The sequence below is a fragment of the Prionailurus bengalensis genome, chromosome A2 (assembly GCF_016509475.1).
Source record: "Prionailurus bengalensis isolate Pbe53 chromosome A2, Fcat_Pben_1.1_paternal_pri, whole genome shotgun sequence".
In the NCBI taxonomy this organism is placed as follows: Eukaryota; Metazoa; Chordata; class Mammalia; order Carnivora; family Felidae; genus Prionailurus; species Prionailurus bengalensis.
The window spans coordinates 49,077,408-49,096,701 of record NC_057348.1 but is presented as its reverse complement, the minus strand read 5'-3'; the positions used below and the strand labels follow the sequence as shown (position 1 = coordinate 49,096,701).

Genomic DNA, 19,294 nt, shown 5'->3' with positions numbered 1-19,294 from the left:
CCATCAGCCCAGAGCCCGACGCGGGGCTCGAACTCACGGACCGCGAGATCGTGACCTGGCTGAAGTCGGACGCTTAACCGACTGCGCCACCCAGGCGCCCCTAACATTTATTTTTAAATGAATAAATTAATAAATAAAAATTCATATTAATTTGACTCATACAGTTCTAGTTCCCACAATGATAGGAACCAGCCATTAACAAGGGAGGTAGAGGCAAACTTAAGGGTGATGGTAGCAAGAGAAACATCAACAAATGTTTTCATTTCTAGAGATAAGTCAGAATACAAAAATTAATGAAGAACATATTAACACAGGATTCTCTAATGGCTGCTACACGCAGACTCAATCATAATTAATCTGCCTTGAAGTTGTATTTAAAAAGCACAAAGGTATAAAAATGTATTTTAATTTGCTTCTCATCAAAAGGACTTCAAAAAGTCCGAGTACCAAATGGTTAGACATTATCTTTAACATTTTGACGTGGATTCCACAATCATGCTGAGTAAATTAGGTGCTGCAATATAACATCTATATAACAATTAAAGGTCAATTCAGAATAAGATAAAACGGCAGGAAAATTAATTAGTCATAAATTCTTTCTGCACATAGATTCTCAAAGCACTTGACTTACTTAAGTGTTATTCCTTTGTCTTGACAGACTTGTTAAATTATATAGGCTCTGATGGGCCTGGGTCCCATGTGAAATGAAGGAAGCCTTGACAAAAATATGGTTTATTCATTAATAGCATTTCTTAAAAGACTTTTTTGGCCCCACCAAGAAAGTGACCTTTACTTAAACTATTTAGTTTTGACAAGGGAGGTGTCCAGATAAAGATGATTTAAGGATTCTCCCAAAATGTGAACATTTACCAGAGTATGCTCTTAAGCCTCTGATCTCTTTCCACAGTAAACATTGACTGATTAAGCACTCCAATCAAAATTGAATTGTGATTTCTAAGCACTAGCAATGGAAAACAATGGCTTTTTATTTAAAAAAATCATCAATTTATTCATCCTCTGTCATCTCAAAAGGAAAACAAATCTTTGAAAGTCACATTGTCCCTTCATGGGATGATAGATTTCTAAATACTGAGTTCCTTCTGTTCAGTTAAGAGGTAACTCTGATGAATCAGTGTCCACAAAGTGGCAGTTGGCAGAAGAGTAATATTAGTCAGACAAATGTTCTGTGTAAGTCCTAAGATATGACAGAGTGGTAATTTTTATGGGCTGCAATAGGCAAGCACATTCAGATTCTCAAAACATCCTTCTGAGCTTAAAAAATGGGTTTCAGAGCAAAGACCTTAGAGATGCTACAAACCACATAAAGATCTAGCATGTCAGAGAGAAAATGGTACAAAAGTTGGTCTATGGCAGGAGGGGGTCAGTCAGTCCAAGGCCCAGCGATGCTTAGACACATACTCTACATTATGGCACTGAAATTCTTTAAACCCTGAGTTTCACATTCCATTCAGAAAAGGAAGTTGAATGCTGCCTATCAACTTTTGATACCCTATTATATTGCTATGCACAGTGTATCCCAATGAAAAGCTCCTGTATCTACTTTGCTTATTCAATTCCCTGGTTTTATTTTCCTGGAAGAATTTGATATTCACCCTGATTTTCTATAGCACTAACATATGACAATAGGATCTTTATGAAACCCTCACAAGCAACTGCATTCAGCCCCAAACAGTAGGTAATTGATACCATTACAGTTGGAATTAAAGTTTTATTATTCCCATTTCAAAGATGAGAAAAGGCTTTGAAAAATTAAATAATGTCCAACCTCTCACAGGAGCATTGGGAAATAGCTCTGGAACACAAACCCAGGCCTCCTTCATGCCCAAAACTCTGTTTTCTCCAACAGAGTGATTTTCTGGACTCCAAGATGGCCTCAATGTCTTTTTCAGAATTATCACCACCTGTATACTTTTCCTTCTTTCCTTAACCTTGTTATCCCCATAAAAACATGTCATTCCCCAAAATATCATAATTTAAACTGGTCTTTGTGTCAACAATATACTAGCTGGTATTAAGGGTAAACACATGTAGCCAGTGGGGTGGGAATGGGGAAGCTCAAGAAAGAAAATGACATCCAATCTTTCTGTCCCCAGACAACAAATAGGCTAGAAGTATACTTCTGGAAGTACCCAGAAGGACTTATTTTATTCTTTAAAGTATCTAGAAGAACTCACTTTTTACTAAAATTATCTAGAAGGATACTTATTTTATTTTGTGTATAGGTAGCACTAGCTCCATGACAAAATGTGTGGCTACTATGAAACGCCGTCGTATTTGTTAGAGTTTGTGTTTTCTATGAAAGCTTAAACCACCAGTAAACTTAACTCATGTGCCCTTGGGGGATGGCAGGTAAGATCAGCCATGAGCAGGATGGGTTGCTGGCAAGTATTAATCTGTATCAGTGAAAATTAAGCAATCACCAGTGAAGGTGGGATGAAGAATGACTAGATTTTAAGGTTGAGAGAACTAGGAATTGGTTTATCAGGCAAAGTTGAATGTTCTTAAAATACTGAACAACACGATAGCTTTCCTTGTCTGAAGGAGACTTTAAACGCATATGGATAATTTATAAGAGTAAGAATCGCCTGGGTGTTCAGGTAAATTTCTACAAGAATTCATGCACATCTAGCTCCCAGTTAAATTATGAAGTGTACATAGTTTAGTAATATATCATTTTTTCATCGATTATTCTTCCTTTCATGACATTTTACCACCTTGGCCTTTCAGATCCCACTGCAATTCTGTTACCACAGGTATTTGCTCTCTCCAAATAGTATGGGACCCATATTTCATCCTCAAAGTTTGTCTGGTCAGATGATTGATTCATTCATTGTCTACTTAAGGCTAATATGGAATTATTATAGCTCATCATTATGGCTAAAGAGACTATGTAAAAAAATATAGAAAAACAAGTTGGCATTTTAATTTGTGCCTAAAGCCTAGGGGTATTTTAAGACTTTCTTATTCCTCTTTGTTTTTAAAAAAAAATTTTAACGTTTATTCATTTTTGACAGAGACAGAGTATGAGTGGGGAGGGGCAGAGAGAAAGGGAGACACAGAATCTGAAGCAGGGACCAGGCTCTGAGCTGTCAGCACAGAGCCCAATGTGGGGCTTGAACCCACGAACTCCAAGATCATGACTCAGAGGCTCAAGTGACAGAGCCACCCAGGGGCCCCAAGACTTTCTTATTCTTTAGCAGAGCCCAGTCATGGATAAAAATCTATGAGGTGGGCTGTTTTCTGCAGTTCTCAGAACATGCACTATCTACACTGCCTGGAGCCAGACTCACTGTCTGCAATGCCAGACTACTCAGCCTGCTTCTTCATCTGGATATTTCTTTCCAGTGTACCCATTCTTCTAGTGTTTCAAAACCTCGTTACCAAAGCAGCTTTCTCTTTCATCACCCACATCCTTAAGCCCATCCACACTTCCCTCTCTTACCCATTCTTTTCCATTATTAAAACTTAATTTCACATCATGGTTTTAAGAACTCTTATCAATTCAATTCCATCTGTCACTTCTCTCCATCTCTTCCTTCCCTCTAAGTCTAGCTAATCTCAGCACACTTTTCCTCACATTATTCCATTTCCTAGTCGAAGCATACAGTTGAGTCTTGAACAATGTGCATAGTTAGGGTTCCAATCCCCTGCGTGGTCAAAAATCCTCCTTTAACTTTGGACTCCCTCAAAACTTTACTAATAGCCTACTGTTGAAAAGCCTTACCAATAACATAGTCAATTAACACATATTTTGTAGGTCATAGATATTATATACTATATTCTAATAAAGTAAGCTAGAGAAAAGAAAACGTTATTAAGAAAATCATAAGAGAAAAAAACATTTATAGTACTGTCTTTGTTGAAAACAATCTGTTTAAATGGACCCTGGAAGTTCCAACACAAATTGTTTAAGGGTCAACTGTTGCTAAAGGCCACAATTTTGTAAACAGTATTTTGTGAATACTTCCAAAGCAAAATATGGGTTTAGTTGGATTTAGGAAAGGCAGTACAAGAAAGAAACACACGACCACCCATGTATTCAAATCCAATAACGGGAATAAGAGACACAACGATGGTAATAGTATTTGTCTCCACTCAATACAGCAAATCTAAAAACTGTGAAAGTGGTAAGGAAGGAAAGAAAGCAAGGACATTATTTAAATAATTTGGGGTCACAGGTAATTTAGTAAATGTGATCAGAGATTTATCACATGGAAGGAGTGGGATATGAAAAACTCTTCCATATTCATTTTTCAAAAAGGATAATGGGCTTATTTTTATTAACTGCAATTCTTGACAATTAGCATGAAAATGTGACTACAAATAAAACAGCACTGTTAAAACACTAAGAGCATGGGGCTTGGCCTTAGAACAGCCCTAATGGGCGTAAGATAATCTACCTTCCAGACTCTACAGAACACAAAATGTCAGAAGAAACCAAAAAACTGTCATCAATCATCTAGATTCTTCTAGTACACTTGGATGTTGCTTGTCATATAGACAAATTATGCAGATGTCTAACGAATTTTTTTAAGTTTCCTCTTGAGAGCTTTGTTTCACCCAGGTCTAGTCAACATTGAAATAATTTTTTTTCTTTTTTCCCTACAATATTATAAAGATCATACTTCTGAAAACACTGTTGCTACACATAATGGTCTAGAGAATGGTTAAGCTGGTATTGTAATTTACTGAGTTATTTATCTAATCATGCAATATGTTGATTTTGTATTATTTTTACTCATATCACTGTTTTTTATCTTTCCTTCACAAAAACAGTTTGAAGAAAAGACCTAAACTTAAGCATCCTCACACCACTTATGATGTTTTTAGGACCATGGTTCACATGCATTATTCCTCATTAATAGGTGTTTGTTGAATGTGTCAGTCTACAGTATCTAGATGACCAATATTCAAAGACCCACAAACTAAACATTAGTGTATCCAACCTGAGTGTGCTTTTCTAGATTATACAGAAAAACATTTTAGGGTTTTGTGGTATTTCAAGATCATCACTACAAATGATAAAGGGTACTGAAGTATGAAATTGGGTATTGACATGTGATATACAGCCAGGTGATAAGATAGTAGAATACATCACATGCTTCTGTAACCCCTTGCACCCCCCCAATTCCTATCTCCTCCCCTTCCTCCACCCCACCCCCAGTTTCCAGTACTCTTAGGGGAAAGACCAAATTCCACATTTGTCCCCACGTGGCTTATTCCCTTTCCACATGTCTACACTAGCAGCCTCAGCTCACACATTTGTCCTATTAACTGTACTTCTGTCAGGTATTTGTTTTTCCTATACTCTGAGGTACCATAATTGCTACTGCTATAAGCTCTTTGCCATGTTATTCTTCTATAAGAAATTCTCCTATCTGTCCTTACCCTTTCCTAACTAGCGAATACCTACTCACTCTTCAAGGAGGTCTTTTGAGATAGCTTCTGCCCTCAATACAAGGGAAATTTCTTGGTTCTATGCCCATATAGCCCTCAGGAAACTTACTGCAACTTGTAATTATGTATTCACTGAGAGATGACTGGAATAATGTCAATCTTCCCCCACTATCCCCTGAACAACATGAAAGCTGGGTCTTTACCTGGCTTGCTTACCATCACATCATGGTGCCTAGTATTGTGCTCAACAGGAAGGAGTTGCTCAATAAATATTTGTGAATGCATCAGTGAATAATTTTGTTTTATGACTACTTCATGTATATACATATATATGCATGGCATACACACTTTTTTAATGTTTATTTTGAGAGAGAGAGACAGAGAGAGAGAGCAAGCATGAGTGGGGGAGGGGCAGAGAGAGAGAGGAAGACAAAGGATCTGAAGTGGGCTCTGTGCTAACTGCCGAGAGCCTAATGTGGAGTTTGAAGTCACAAACTGTCACATCATGACCTGAGCTCCAGGCAGAAGTTTAACTGACTGAGCCACCCAGGCATCCCATACACGTTTTTAAATTTGGAATAATTACGCAAGGTTCCCTATGAGGTTGCCGGAAGTTTTGTTATTGTTGTTTTTTAAGTAAACTCTATGCCCAATGTGGGGCTTGAACTCATGACCCCAATAGCAAGAGTCACATGCTGTACTGAATGAGTCAGCCAGATGCACCCCTAAATATTTTGAAGTGTATTTTCAATAGCAGATGACTCATTAACTTGGATGTTGTGGAAATCCAGTGCAATTCTCATTACTCTAAAACCAAGTATTTTGTTTCTTTAATCAAAAACACAGTACAGTCCATGATAACCATTAAATCCGGTGCTGATAAGATATTCACCAGATTTTGTCTTTGTGAAGATGACTTCATACTCCTGGCTAAAACATGAACTAATATTTATCACTGAGAGCATTCAAAGCAACATGACCCTTTTCAATTCCAAGAATCAATGAACATGTCAATTCCTGCTAGATGGACAGGCAGAAAAGAATACAATTTTGTCTGTACTTCTCTTGTCCTGTAAGACTTATGCTCCTGTTCCATTTTCTGAACAATCTAGTAAAATTCAATTTACTTTTTCAATTTGTCTCCAGCCAAGCTTCCTTCTGTCAGCTATGCAGACATTTCAATGCTGGCCACGTAGAGTAACCGGAGAAGGACAATGAGAATGAAATTACCTGTGCATTTGCGATCTGTGTCTTCTTTCTTTGACCCACTAATTGTCAACTTGCAGTTGAAGTTTTCCTCCCAGTATTCAGCAAACCATACGTTTCTTCTGTTGTTTTCAAGTGTGCGTGACGTAAAATAGGCATCAAACCCTGAAGAAAGTTAAATGAGAAGGTCATTGCTTGTGGGCCACTGCTGGAACATTGGGAAATAAAAAAAAACAAGTGATGGTTTTTCTTTGTTTTAGTAGACTGGATGCTTTTGGATGTCGATTAAAAGAGAAAGAAAGAAAGAAAGAAAGAAAGAAAGAAAGAAAGAAAGAAAGAGAATTCCAGTGCTAACCTATGGCTAAATCCCTAGTTCAATCTGTCAGGCAGACATGTGGCCTACAAATGACATTGCTGCAGTGAAATCTGCATCACAGACCTTAGCAATGACACAACAAACCTTCTATCTCTAGTGATGCTAGACTATGGACAAAGCATCTTCATAATCATCAAGATAATAATTGATCATTTCGGGGCTTACTGTGGATAGGATTCTGTGCTTCTTTTATTCTTGGATTCTTTTATTCATCTCAACAACCTATAAGCAACTACTATCCTTCCCACTTTGCTGATGAGAAAATAGAGGTTCAGATGAAATAAAAGCATGCCCAAGGTCAACCATTAGGCCATCCTGCATCTCTGATTATGTGATCTACTGACCGGTGAGTATCATTTTAAGCCCTCTTTTCATTTAGCAATGTCCCATTATATAATTGATGTTTTAATAAAAATCAAAGTTTCTGCAAAGGCTCTAAGTAAGTGGCAGTCTAACATAAAGCTCAGTGCTATTCACTGAGTGAACTGATGTGTGTGAGGAACAGAAACTCAAGAGGCCATGTCTGCAGAGAATTTCTATCTCTTTAGTAGTGCAGCCTTAAATGTTCCAACGGAGCCACAAGGTCTTATAGTGATCAGACAAGATTCAATAACACAAGGGTAGGCCTGAGGACCAGCTCCACTAATGTCTTCAACTCAGGGGAACATAAGCAAATCCATGCCTTCCTCATCCTAATCTTCCTGTAGAAGTAAAGACAACACTACCTCCTTCCCTCCCAGCATCTTGTTTGTAGTTGTGGGAATACATTGGAAACTTACAGTTCAAGGTTAACAACCACAGGAAATAGACTTGTTTTCACATTATTTAAATCACTCTGTGTTCCCTTTAAGGCCATAAGGCGGGGGGGGGGGGAAGCCCCAGACTCTAAACTCCCTGAGAGAAGCATATCAGGTTAACTCTATCACTACGTGGCCAGCACCAAATTCATGGCCTGACATATATTAAACCTACTATAAATGGAAAAATTGAAACAAGTAAATAACAAAGAGTAAAGAGAAAAACAAAGCACAAGAGATTACATAATATTTTGAGGAAAATAAAGAATATTTGACATTCCTTAGGTCACTTTCCAGGCTGTTGTCAGTATATGCTGGCTAACTGTCCTTTTATAGCCACTCCCTTAACTGATTTGAAACTAATCTGGCTACAGTATGTGATCGCATTCTAATACCAATACTGATTAGACTATTTGTCTGAAAATCCTCCTTCTGCTTAGCTTCTCTCCCACAACCCTGCCTCCAGACAACTTACATAGAGTAACCTAATTACATAGAGTAACCTAATATTTCTAAACAAAGGAGAATCTTTGGGGGGAAAATAGAGGAGTCCTGCCTGTTTCCCAGAACACTAAATGTGTGCATGCAGTCACGTATGTACATATACACACTCATATACGGTGACTGGTGACTAGCTTTCACTTTTTTCACCATTTTTGCCCCTTGTCCTCCTCCCAACCCCACCCGGCCTGAAACAAACAAACCAAACAAGTTAATCAACAGTGGTAGACTGTGGAAATGGCCCCGGATTGGAACATACTTCTGGGGTTTCATACCCATGTACAGTCTGCCTCTTAGGCACTGTGTCCCTGTCCGGGGGACACTGACAGGTGCAGCACAAGCAGACGCTGGGAAACCCTGTGCTCAATGAAGCTTGTTTTTGTGGAATTCTCTTTCTTGGAAGCCTGCTGCTGTGCTCGAATACATTTAACAGGAGGATGGCAGATCATGTGGAAGAAGCCCAACCAGTCTCCACCCTGCTCAGCAGAACTCCTTTGGCCCTTCCAGCCTTCCAGCTGACTGCAATAGAAGAACCACTTAGCCGAGACCAGCTCTCCTTGCACAACTGTGGTTGTTAAACCAGTAACATCTGAGGTCGTTTTTTTAATGTAGTCAAACAACTAAAACACTCTTTCTTTATCACAGCACCTTGAGCCTCTCTCTGTGCAACACCAAAACAACACACACCTCAGGAAGAAGTGCCTTCAACAGAACACGTAGAAGCTTCAGAAGTAAATCATTCGGCCACATGCCACAGCTCTGAATTCCAACCAGCCTCAGAATAGAAACTACCAAAATGGCTCAAACTCTAGCAAAGATACATACCTGCCCCAGCTCAGAAGAAAACATCTTTAGAGAAAACCCCATTGTTGATAATGTCTACCGGTTCAAAACGCCTCTCTCTGAATCCTGTGTCTGCTGGAAATGAAAAAGCCCGTTGAAGAAGGAAGGACTATGTGTGGCTAATGCGCAGGTAGGTGATTGTGGAACATTTAAAAGGAGAAAGAAAGGAAAGCAGCTGTCAAAACCTCCCTCTGTTCTGAGTGAGAATAAACAGACTTTGGGAACGCAAGCAAGCACTGTGAGGGCTGTCTGTACACAACACAGCAGAAAACGGAAAAGGGACAACATTTCTGAACCAAAACCCCCCTCCTTCTCATATATATATATATATATATATATATATATATATATATATATATAAATATATATATATATATATATAATATATATATATATGGCTGGTACTTAACTTCCTCCTCCCCCTTCCCCCTGCTCCTCCTCCCTGTGGGCCTGATGCCTACCTCACCTGTAAGTTGAGAACTGCTCTTGCTTCTCAGATGCACGTATATATGAATTGCCTGAGTATCTCCTAAGATGCAGGTTCTGATTGAGGAGGTCTGGGGTGGGGCAAAAGATGCTGCATTTTTAACAAGCCCCAGCTGATACTCATGCTTCCTGCCCATACTTTGAGAAGCAGGATGATTGAGCAAATCCTAAACTTCAGTGGGTGGGACTTGAGCAGTTCCAGCTCGATTTATATAGTATCTCAGTATTGTCACCCTCTCAGCCTCAAATTTATGCCTTGGTTTAGATGAGAGGGTCTTTGCTTTGCTTCTATAGTTGAAACTTTTGCTCAGTACCTGGCTCAGTATGGCAGGAGCTTTGCCTTGCCATCCTATAGCCTGCAGATGGCCCAGGAGGATAGAACATGCTGTATCAGTTGCTGGTGAATTTTCCTGGTGTGCTTGCTGTGTCTTTATATTCCTGAGCATTGCTGCTCTGGGCCCCTCTGCAGCCTCCAAAGCTTTGTTCCTCACCTGTATGTCCTGTTACCATGCTGGGCTCTCCAGCCTGGAATTTCAGTCTGGCTGCTGTGTCTTAGTGCTGCTCAAAAGGTAACCTGAAATAGCCCTGTGTCTTCATTACCTCTTCTGAAGGTCCATGGCTCCTGATGGGGACACTCAGAGCCCCCAAGTAGTAACTCAGCATATATTCACTTTTGAATGGTTTCCTGAAGACCTCAACAGCCACGCCATGTGAGAGCCATACTTCCTTCCAGGAAGCCACATAATGTACAGATGAATGTAGACATCAGAGACACACTGTGTGAGTCTGACACCAACAACTCCCATTTTCCACTTGTATGACCTTGAACAGATGACTCAGCTATTCTGTGTCTCTGTTTCCTAATCTGTTTTTTTACATATTAAAATTAATTACAGGATTAAAATTAATACCTAATTTCGTGCTGTTATAAGCATTATATGAGCTATTATTTGCCAAGTTCTCAGCATTGTGTGGAGTAAAATGGTAACTGTTGGTTGTAAAATAACCACACCCATCCATTATAATCTCTTGAGCACTTAACCCTGTGACAGGCACAATACACTCACAAATGTTGGGTTAAAAACATACATGGGTTTTATCAGATTGAAAAATCAGAATGTTAGTTAGCCTGATGGGGAAGATGGAATTTGAAAAGTATCATTTAAATAAATATAAAATTGCAACACACATGCAGACAGAAATATCTTAGAGTGTCAAAGAGGGCTTGCTGGGGAAGTAAATGCATATGAGAAAAGGGAAAAATATGTTTTAACTGGAAGTGGGGGGAGGACAGAGATTAGACATTTATTCAGATGGAACAACATGTGCTTTGTCATAAGAATACTGAAGCATTTCGCATTACAAAATCTCCCAGGATGATGAGGCCTTAAAATCAACAAATATAAATGAACCATCTTCTATGTATATGCTGTCTAGAATTGCCACAAGAATTCTAATAAACCAATGGCATAAACATTTATGTAATGAATGAATAAATATGAGTAAGTTATTCTTGTGAGTAGACATCAAAATCTTTGTCAGATTTCTATTTAGTCATAGAGAATTGCACTAATAGTTATAAAAATAATAAGCATTCATATCCATTTCCTCTATCAGTGTCACATAAATCCTAAGAAGTAGGTACTAACCATATCTCCACTTTTGAGGTAAAAACTAAGGCTGAGAGAGAAATCTGGACCCAAATTAGCCTGCTTCTAGACCCCAGTTTTTGACTTCCATACATAAAGTAGTGACTCAGATTTTGGTGGGCATCACAATCTGGAGAGCTGATGAAGAAACAGAGATCGGGCTCATGGAGGTAGGTCAGCCCTGTTACTTTCCCTTCAAGTTCGCCAGGACATTCTCGTATTCTTTTTGTAATGTTTATTTTGAGAGAGAGAGAGAGACAGGGCATGTGTCCATGTGCACATGAGTGGGGGAAGGGCAGAGAGAGAGAATCCCAAGAAGGCTCTGTGTTGTCAGCACAAAGTCTGATGCAGGGCTCAATCCTATAAACCATGAGATCACGACCTGAGCTGAAATCAAGAGTCCATTGATCAACCAACTGAGTCACACAGGCACCCCAGAGATTCTCACATTCTAAAGACTGAGACCATGGCTATAGAGCATTTCTGTAGTCCAGTATTATGCCACCTCTTTTCCCTCTCTAATAAATGCCCTATCACCAAACTACATAAAATATCATTTCCACTAGGCAACTGGACAGACAGTTCAACAGGTTGAAGAGCAAAACAATTCTACAGTCAGGTTCTGGAATGGGTGAGCTAATCAAAGTGGTAAAACTGGTGACATGGACTGACCGTGCTAGGGCAAAAAACAATTTCTGAAAACAGAGCTCCCTTCAGACAATTGAGAGAAGCAGAAGCAGAAGTCAATAGATGTTATTCAATTTAGTGAATGCTTGCTGATTTATCTCAGCTTAGCTGAGTCAGATTTCTTTCAGGACTTAGCAATTTGTTTATTTCTCTTTAGCAGGGCCATGGCAAGAGATAAATTAAGTCTTACTGGTTCCCTCTACTCATTTTCATTCACATGGAATGAAATTGTCTGTGAAAGATTCAAGATTCTAAAAGAGACCTTGCTGTAGCCATGTGTCTGCAATGCCTTGGAATGTTATTTGGCTGCCTTTTGGGTTCAGCACACATCATACCTCTGCTTTATTAATAGAGAAAGAGCTTCTGATATGTGATGGTCCAAAGCTTTCTCTCTGGTTGCAAGCAGTAACCCAACACTCTTGGCCTGTAATTACAGTTTCTGTAGCCTAGTGATTTCACCTGTTTGTTTTGAAAGGAATAGACTACCTAATACAAGATGTACAATCACCAAGGTGCAACAGAATCAGAGACAGAAGTAGAAGGCAGAATAATTGTAATCTAACCTAATTATATATGTATACAAGGGTATGTGTGTGTATCCAAGTAAACTGAGACTTTATTCCTTTCTGATAAGAACTCAGAAGAAAAGTGATCTGAACACACATGCCTTTATTCTTGGTTAAATTATCGGAATTTTACAATTTAACCCAAGGCATCAACACTGAGGTTTCAGCTCACAGAAAACAGAATAAGAATTCTGTTAAAGGAGAAAGGTCATTCTTGTATGTGGAGCTGATGAAATTCTTAGTATTAAATTGTTCTTTTTGTTGAACAGATTATTTTAAATTCTGAAATTAATCTACAGCTGATTCTAAGGCAAATGTCTCACTGCATACATGTTGTACAACCTTTGTATAACCTTGGAAGTAAACTTAAAACAACATGGAAATAACAAGCCAGGTTTTAGCTGGCATTACAACTACACATGCATGGTTCTATCCTCTTTAACTGGGGTGCTGTCCTCTGAAATTTGTGGCTGAGACAAGAGTGTGCAAGTCAATAGATGCATAATTCATCCAGGGTGGTATGTTTGGGATGGGACCTTTCCAGCTGAGGAGGAAGAAGACCTCACAAGTGTGTGGCATGAAAGGAATGCTACCAGAGTGTTAAGAGGGGTTAGAGGACACAGCTGCCTGCTTGACCAAGGTGAAGGAATACTGACAGATACAAATGGGGCTTCACACAGCATAAGAGAGTGACCAGTAAGTAGTCCTGATTGCTGCTTTAACCACACAAGTCATGCATTGTGGGTTAGAACATCACTGTCAGCCTACATGGCAGGGAGCACCCAGGGCTTCCTTCTCACCAGCCTAAGGAGAGGCTCTTAGCTCTTTCTGGTCTATGTTCAACTCAGGAAGGATGTGCTAATGACTTAGAAACACACAGGTCCTTGCACATCACACAGATGCAATACTAACAGAATAAATAAGTGAAACAATGAATAAAAAGAAGAAAAAAGACAGATAATGAGAGAAACAGAGAGAGAGAATGACAGAAGGAAGGAAGGGAAAGGAGGAGAGAAAGGAGAGGAGAGGGGGGAGGAGGATTGAATGGGAAGGTACCAGGGGAGGCAAGAGAAAAAAGGAATAGAATAAGAAGTAGAGGAACTCATATTGTCCGCTAACAAAAGAGTAAATCTAAAAAACAGATTTTGAAAACAGGTCTTTATTTATTTCACTCCTTTTTCTATTGCTGTGACATAACTCCTAGTGGGTTAAATTGTGATCCTCAAAAAGATATGTCCATATCAAAAGCCCCTAAACTCGTGTTACTTATTTGACAAATATTTTGGTAATGTATAACAAGAAATTAAATGGCAAATGGAATTAAGTTAAATATCTCCGAATGAGATCATCCTGCATTGTCTATATGGGCCCTAAATCCAATCACAAGTATCCTTAATAAGAGACACATAGAGAGCAGGTGCCATGGAGGAGATCATGTGTAGGTGTAGGTAGAGAGTAGGGTAATGCAGCCACAAAGCAAGTAACATCTGGAGCCACCTGAAGCTGGAAGAGGCAGGAAGCGTCCTCCCCAGAGAGCCTTCAGAGGAAGCAGCACCATAATGATACCTTCATTTCAGACTTCTGGACTCCAGAACTGTAAGATTACAAAGTTATGTTGTTGTTTTTTTTTAAGCCACCAAGGTTGTGGTCAGTTGTTGTGGAATCCTGGTGAACGAATGCATTCATGATAAGTAAAAAAAAATCCTATCATAGATGCCTTTTAACAGCTCTGTCTGGTCTGAATGACAACACTCAGGTGTTGTAAACTGATGTCTGGCAGAACATATTTAACCTACAGACTTTGTCCTTTCTATTTTTCCCAAGAGTATTTTAAAACTAATTTAAAAATCAGAAAATTTCATTTCTAAGTCCTAATTTCTGGCTTTGCTTGTAAGGTCAGAAGATCTTGTCACACAGACCCCATTCCCATGTGGCAGCAGTTGGGTTCTGAAGAATGGCTATTCCCTTAAGATGAGCCTGAGCTCTCTGGCTCACAGTACTCTCCCACCACCTCAGATAGCTTCAGCCTGGCTTCTTTTCACATTTGTAAGACATGTACTGTCACGGTAGACACAGAAATTTCCACCACCAAGAAATGCATCGCCCCTTTCTTCAACAGACATTTGCAGCAATGTGAATGGTATACAATCTCCACTGAATTCAGTATTCAGGCCACTGAGAATATACCCATGAAAAAGCTATTAAGAACAAAGGGAAGTTGGGGAAGAAGCAGGATTTAAAATTACAGAGAAAAAAAAAATAAATAAAATTACAGAGAAATCTATCCTCCTATATGCAAAAAATAATCACTTAAAAGATGTAGTGGAAGAGAAGACTATAATTAAAAGAATAACAAAAACAACAAAGAAATGTATCCTGTGTAATCAAGTGGACTTTTGTCCTTCAAGAGTTCTGTTCTAATTAATTAATTAATTTTTAAAAGTTTCCCTTACGTCAATTCTCTCAAAGCTAAATTGTACCTTTTACATGATTTTGATAAAAATATTTACATCTTTTTTTCCCCTGGAGCAAATTACTTTCAAAGTTTGTATGGAAAAAAAATAGAAGAATAGAGAAAAAAATAGAAGAATAGAAGAATTTCCCCTGGAGCAAATTACTTTCAAAGTTTGTATGGAAAAAAAAACAGAAGAGACCTCTGAAAAGGAGAACACCACAGCATGAGTATTTGGGGGTGCTGAGGATTGAAGGTGAAGGTGAGAAGGGCACACTATCAGGTAAGATAGTCTAACAACAGATTGTAAATTTTCTATGATTTAAAAGAAAAAAAAAGTCCTGACACAAGAATAAAGAAATTAGTGAACTATTGGGATAGAATGAAAATCCCAGAAAGACTTCCCTGCGCATGGGAATTGCATATACTAGCAAATAAAGGTAATGTTTCAAATCACTAGAAACATGTTACCCTATTAATAATAATAATAAATAGCAACCGATTGCATAATTGGATAATGATCAGATTGCATTGCAGTTAGAAATATAACATTGCATTAGCCCCACAAAAATGTGGGAAGCATTGCATGAATTTAACCATAGTAAGTGAATTTGGGGTTTCCCATTTCTGTAAGACAAGGGATTTTGAACAGTTGCAGACACCAGACATCCTCCACCATTGGTGTGATGCCACCTGCACAGGACATCTACAGTGGGGTCCAGCGACACCCAATATGCTCCCCATTCCCTGGGCACGTGGCCCTAACTGCACCTGCACAGTGCTGTGGGAGAGCATGTCCTTTTCTCTCTCTCTCTCTCAATCTCTCCCTCTCTCAATCTCTCCCTCTCTCTCTCTCTCTCTCTCTGTCTCTCTCTCTCCAGACATTGAACTCCAAGCGGGCAGATTGTGTCCTGCTCATCTCCACCTTCCCAATTGCCTGTAAACACTTATTGAAGTAAACTAGAGTTGGAGACATGTTGAGTCAGTTTGGCAAGAAAATCATTACTAATCTAGTGGGATAAGTCTAGGCTCTCAGATGCACCCCCAAATTTGCTGGCTGCATCTACTGATGAAACCAGCCATTATTTTTGAGAAAACAAATAAGAATTATTGCAATGGAAATTATCCCACAAAGAAGAAAAATCCCATGGGAGGTGTTATGGATGAGGTAGAAGGAATAATGCTTGCAATATTATTCCACAAAATGTCTCCAAAGGGCTGTTGCATATTATATAATGCTAGAATGCCTGCCATTTTTCACTCTTTTAAATTGTCTGGGAAGCAGAAGGGCATTTTATGTAATCTCAGTACACTTATATAGGAACGAATATGGGTATAAACAGTACATATTAAATTGATAGTTTTAGCATTAGAATGCCTAAAAGCAGAGTCCTAAACTAGAATTCTAGGATTCAATTCCTAGCTTTGTCACTTGCTAGCTAGATGACCTTGAGCAAATGAGCAAACCAATCTAAGTTTCTCAGTCTATAAAATGAGGATGATGATAATATAGGATTGTTAAGAGGCTTCCATGTGAGAATATATGCAGTGGTGACAATAATGAATGGCATGTAATAAGAGTGCAGATGTTAGATAACTTAAAAGAAAATTAACACAGACATGTAAAGTGAGAAAAGAGAGTACAAGAAGAGGAAATTCAAAAAATTTTGAACTTTAACACCAGGGACTCCATTCATTCATTCATTCATTCAGAGAAGGAGAGAGAGCAAGTGAGAACACAGGGGTGTGCACAGGAGGAACAGAGGGCTACACAGAACCCTATGTGGGGCTTGATCTCATGACCCTGAGATAATGACCTGAGCTGAAATCAAGAGTTGAACACTTAGCCAACTGAGTCACCTCAGTGCCTCATAACACCAGGAACTCTTGATGAAATATTCATCTATCAAAGTCCTGGCTTTAGAGTCAGATAGGCCTGAGTTTGAATTCTGCCTTAGCCAACTACTTTTTATTTAACTTCACTTATGCTAAGTCAGTGGCTCACTGGTTATATTTTATTGTTGAACTGGATATTCGTTCAGTCATTTGCTATTTCATTCATTTATGCATGCATGCATGCATTCATTCTTTCACTTATTCTGGAAAAAAAAATAAAAGTTGTGTCTTTATGTCATCTACTAAATGAATACAATTGTACCTAGCTTAGAGAAGGATGTATAGTTTTAAAATACAAAGGCTAAACCAGCTAATATCTTAAAGTTGCTCAGTACCTAGAGGTTCCTTCCTCCTGCTAAAGTAAGCAGTTTCAGCTCAGTTCCAGATAGTATAAAGTAACCATCTTCCCTCTCAGAAAACCCCTCCCTAATTTCCTATGCCACGTGGAGCCCTGTGAGACTAAGGGCTGGAATGTATGTTGCTTTGTGGCAGCTCAGGGTGCACAAGTTCAGTCAAGAAGAAAGATAAAAGGGCATCCCTCAAGTGAGTGCTTTAGGAGGTGAGATTTGAGAAGCCAGCTTTCTGGAGGCCATAGGGTATGGTGGAAGGCTCCTGCTCTTCTTTCTGTACTCCCCCCTCATAAAGATGCTCAGCTTGAACCCGTTCATTAGCTGGTTAAATCTATACATTGATGTTCAAGGGCCTGACTCAGGAGTCCTGATCACTCACACAGTTTATGGCATTAACTTGGCCTTGGGTTTTTAACTGTTGTTCCTTTCATTTCTTGCCTTCTTCCCCTCCTGCCTCCCTCAACTTCCCCTTCCTTCATCTATGCTATGTTATTTTCAGGATACCTCCTCTTTCCATGTCTTTCTTCCCTCTCCAGTAACAATGAACCTAAGAAGTGTGGCGCTAAATCTGTACAATCTTGACCATGATACATGTTAGCACTATGTATCAAAAGTCATAAAAGAGGTGCAAATTCTTTGATATACCAATTTTAGTCCAGGGTACTTACTTAATAAGTATATGCATTTTTTAGAAAACATGTATGATGTACTAGATGATATGAAGAAATCATTATTTTTATCAGATGTGATAACAGCAGACAATTATATAAATAATAGGTTCCTACCAGTTAGAAATACATTCTGAAATATTTTGGTGAGAAGTCCTAATGTCTGGGATTTGATCTTGTTTGTTTGTTGGTTTGTTTGTTTTGAGAGAGAGACAGAGACAGAGAAACAGACATAGCACAAGCAGGGTAGGGGTAAGGGTAGGGGCACAGAGAGAGGGAGACAGAGAATCTGAAACAGGCTCCAGGCTCTGAGTTGTCAGCACAGAGCCCTAGGTGGGGCTCGAACTCTGGAATGCTGAGGTCATGACCTGAGCTGAAGTGGATGCTTAACTGAGCCACCCAGGCACATTTAAGATTTTATCTTAAATGTCCCTTCACCATAAAAGTTCAGAGGGAATAGTTAAAACATGGAAAGACACATGGTGGTTTTGCTTAAATTTTCACAGAAGAAAATATGGTGGATGGTAGGGATCGTCTTTATCGAAACCCAGAATAATAGGGTGTGTTCCAAACCTTGTTTATTGATTGGTTAGTGTCTGTAGCTTAACATTGCTATTTGCATTAGAAGTGTGTGTGTGTGTGTGTGTGTGTGTGTGTGTGTGTTGTGTGTATTTACCTGTAAGACTCAAAAAAGTTAAGGATTTTCTATGATTTCCCACTAGGCCATCAAGAGGCTTCTCCGTGGGCGAGAACCACAAGGCGGAAAGGGACCATAGCCTACATTATACAGAACACACGTCCTGGTATTGCACTCCTGCTGCCATCAGGGTTGAAAACCTATCTTGTGATTAGTAGATTCTAGGAAAGTTCCATCACTTTTTTTTAAACCATGGCTTCAAGAATCCACCAGAGAAAAGGAATTATTTTCTGTCTCCTAAAATCCAAGACTCATCTTAACGTCTATTACGTTCTCAACATCCAGGAAGGAACACAGCACTAAGTTCCCAGACAGGTCACTGGCCCAATTACTTAGCTGGGGAAGATCACATCAAATCCAAAATGATCACTGAGGATCTTCCAGGAAATTCCCCAACTGAGATATGCCTTTTATAAAAGACAGCCTTTACATAAGAGGAATGTTTGCCAAGACATGCTGCATTTCCCTAGGACTGTGCTATAATAGCCCACAAATACTCATGTCTGTAGATTTCCTCTATCTGGAAACTCATCCTCTATTCTACATGAGGTATTTGCCGAATATCTGTCTCCAACAATAGTTCTTGTCCCTGGCTACACACTGGAATTATATATAAAACTTAAAACACACACACACACACACACACACACACACACACTCGTATGTTTGGACTCAAGGTCAGACCAGGTAAATCAGAATTTC

At 39.1% G+C, this 19,294-nt stretch overlaps 1 protein-coding gene across 2 annotated transcripts in view; it reads right to left on the bottom strand.

Annotated features, from left to right (window-relative positions):
- The window catches only part of GRM7 (glutamate metabotropic receptor 7), an 859,113-nt gene that overhangs the window by 312,950 nt on the left and 526,869 nt on the right, over positions 1 to 19,294 (bottom strand). For both annotated transcript variants that reach the window (XM_043587992.1, XM_043587990.1), the window contains exon 5: positions 6,649 to 6,789. In XM_043587992.1, the coding sequence (XP_043443927.1) occupies positions 6,649 to 6,789 (141 nt within the window). The remainder of the gene's footprint in view (positions 1 to 6,648; positions 6,790 to 19,294) is intronic.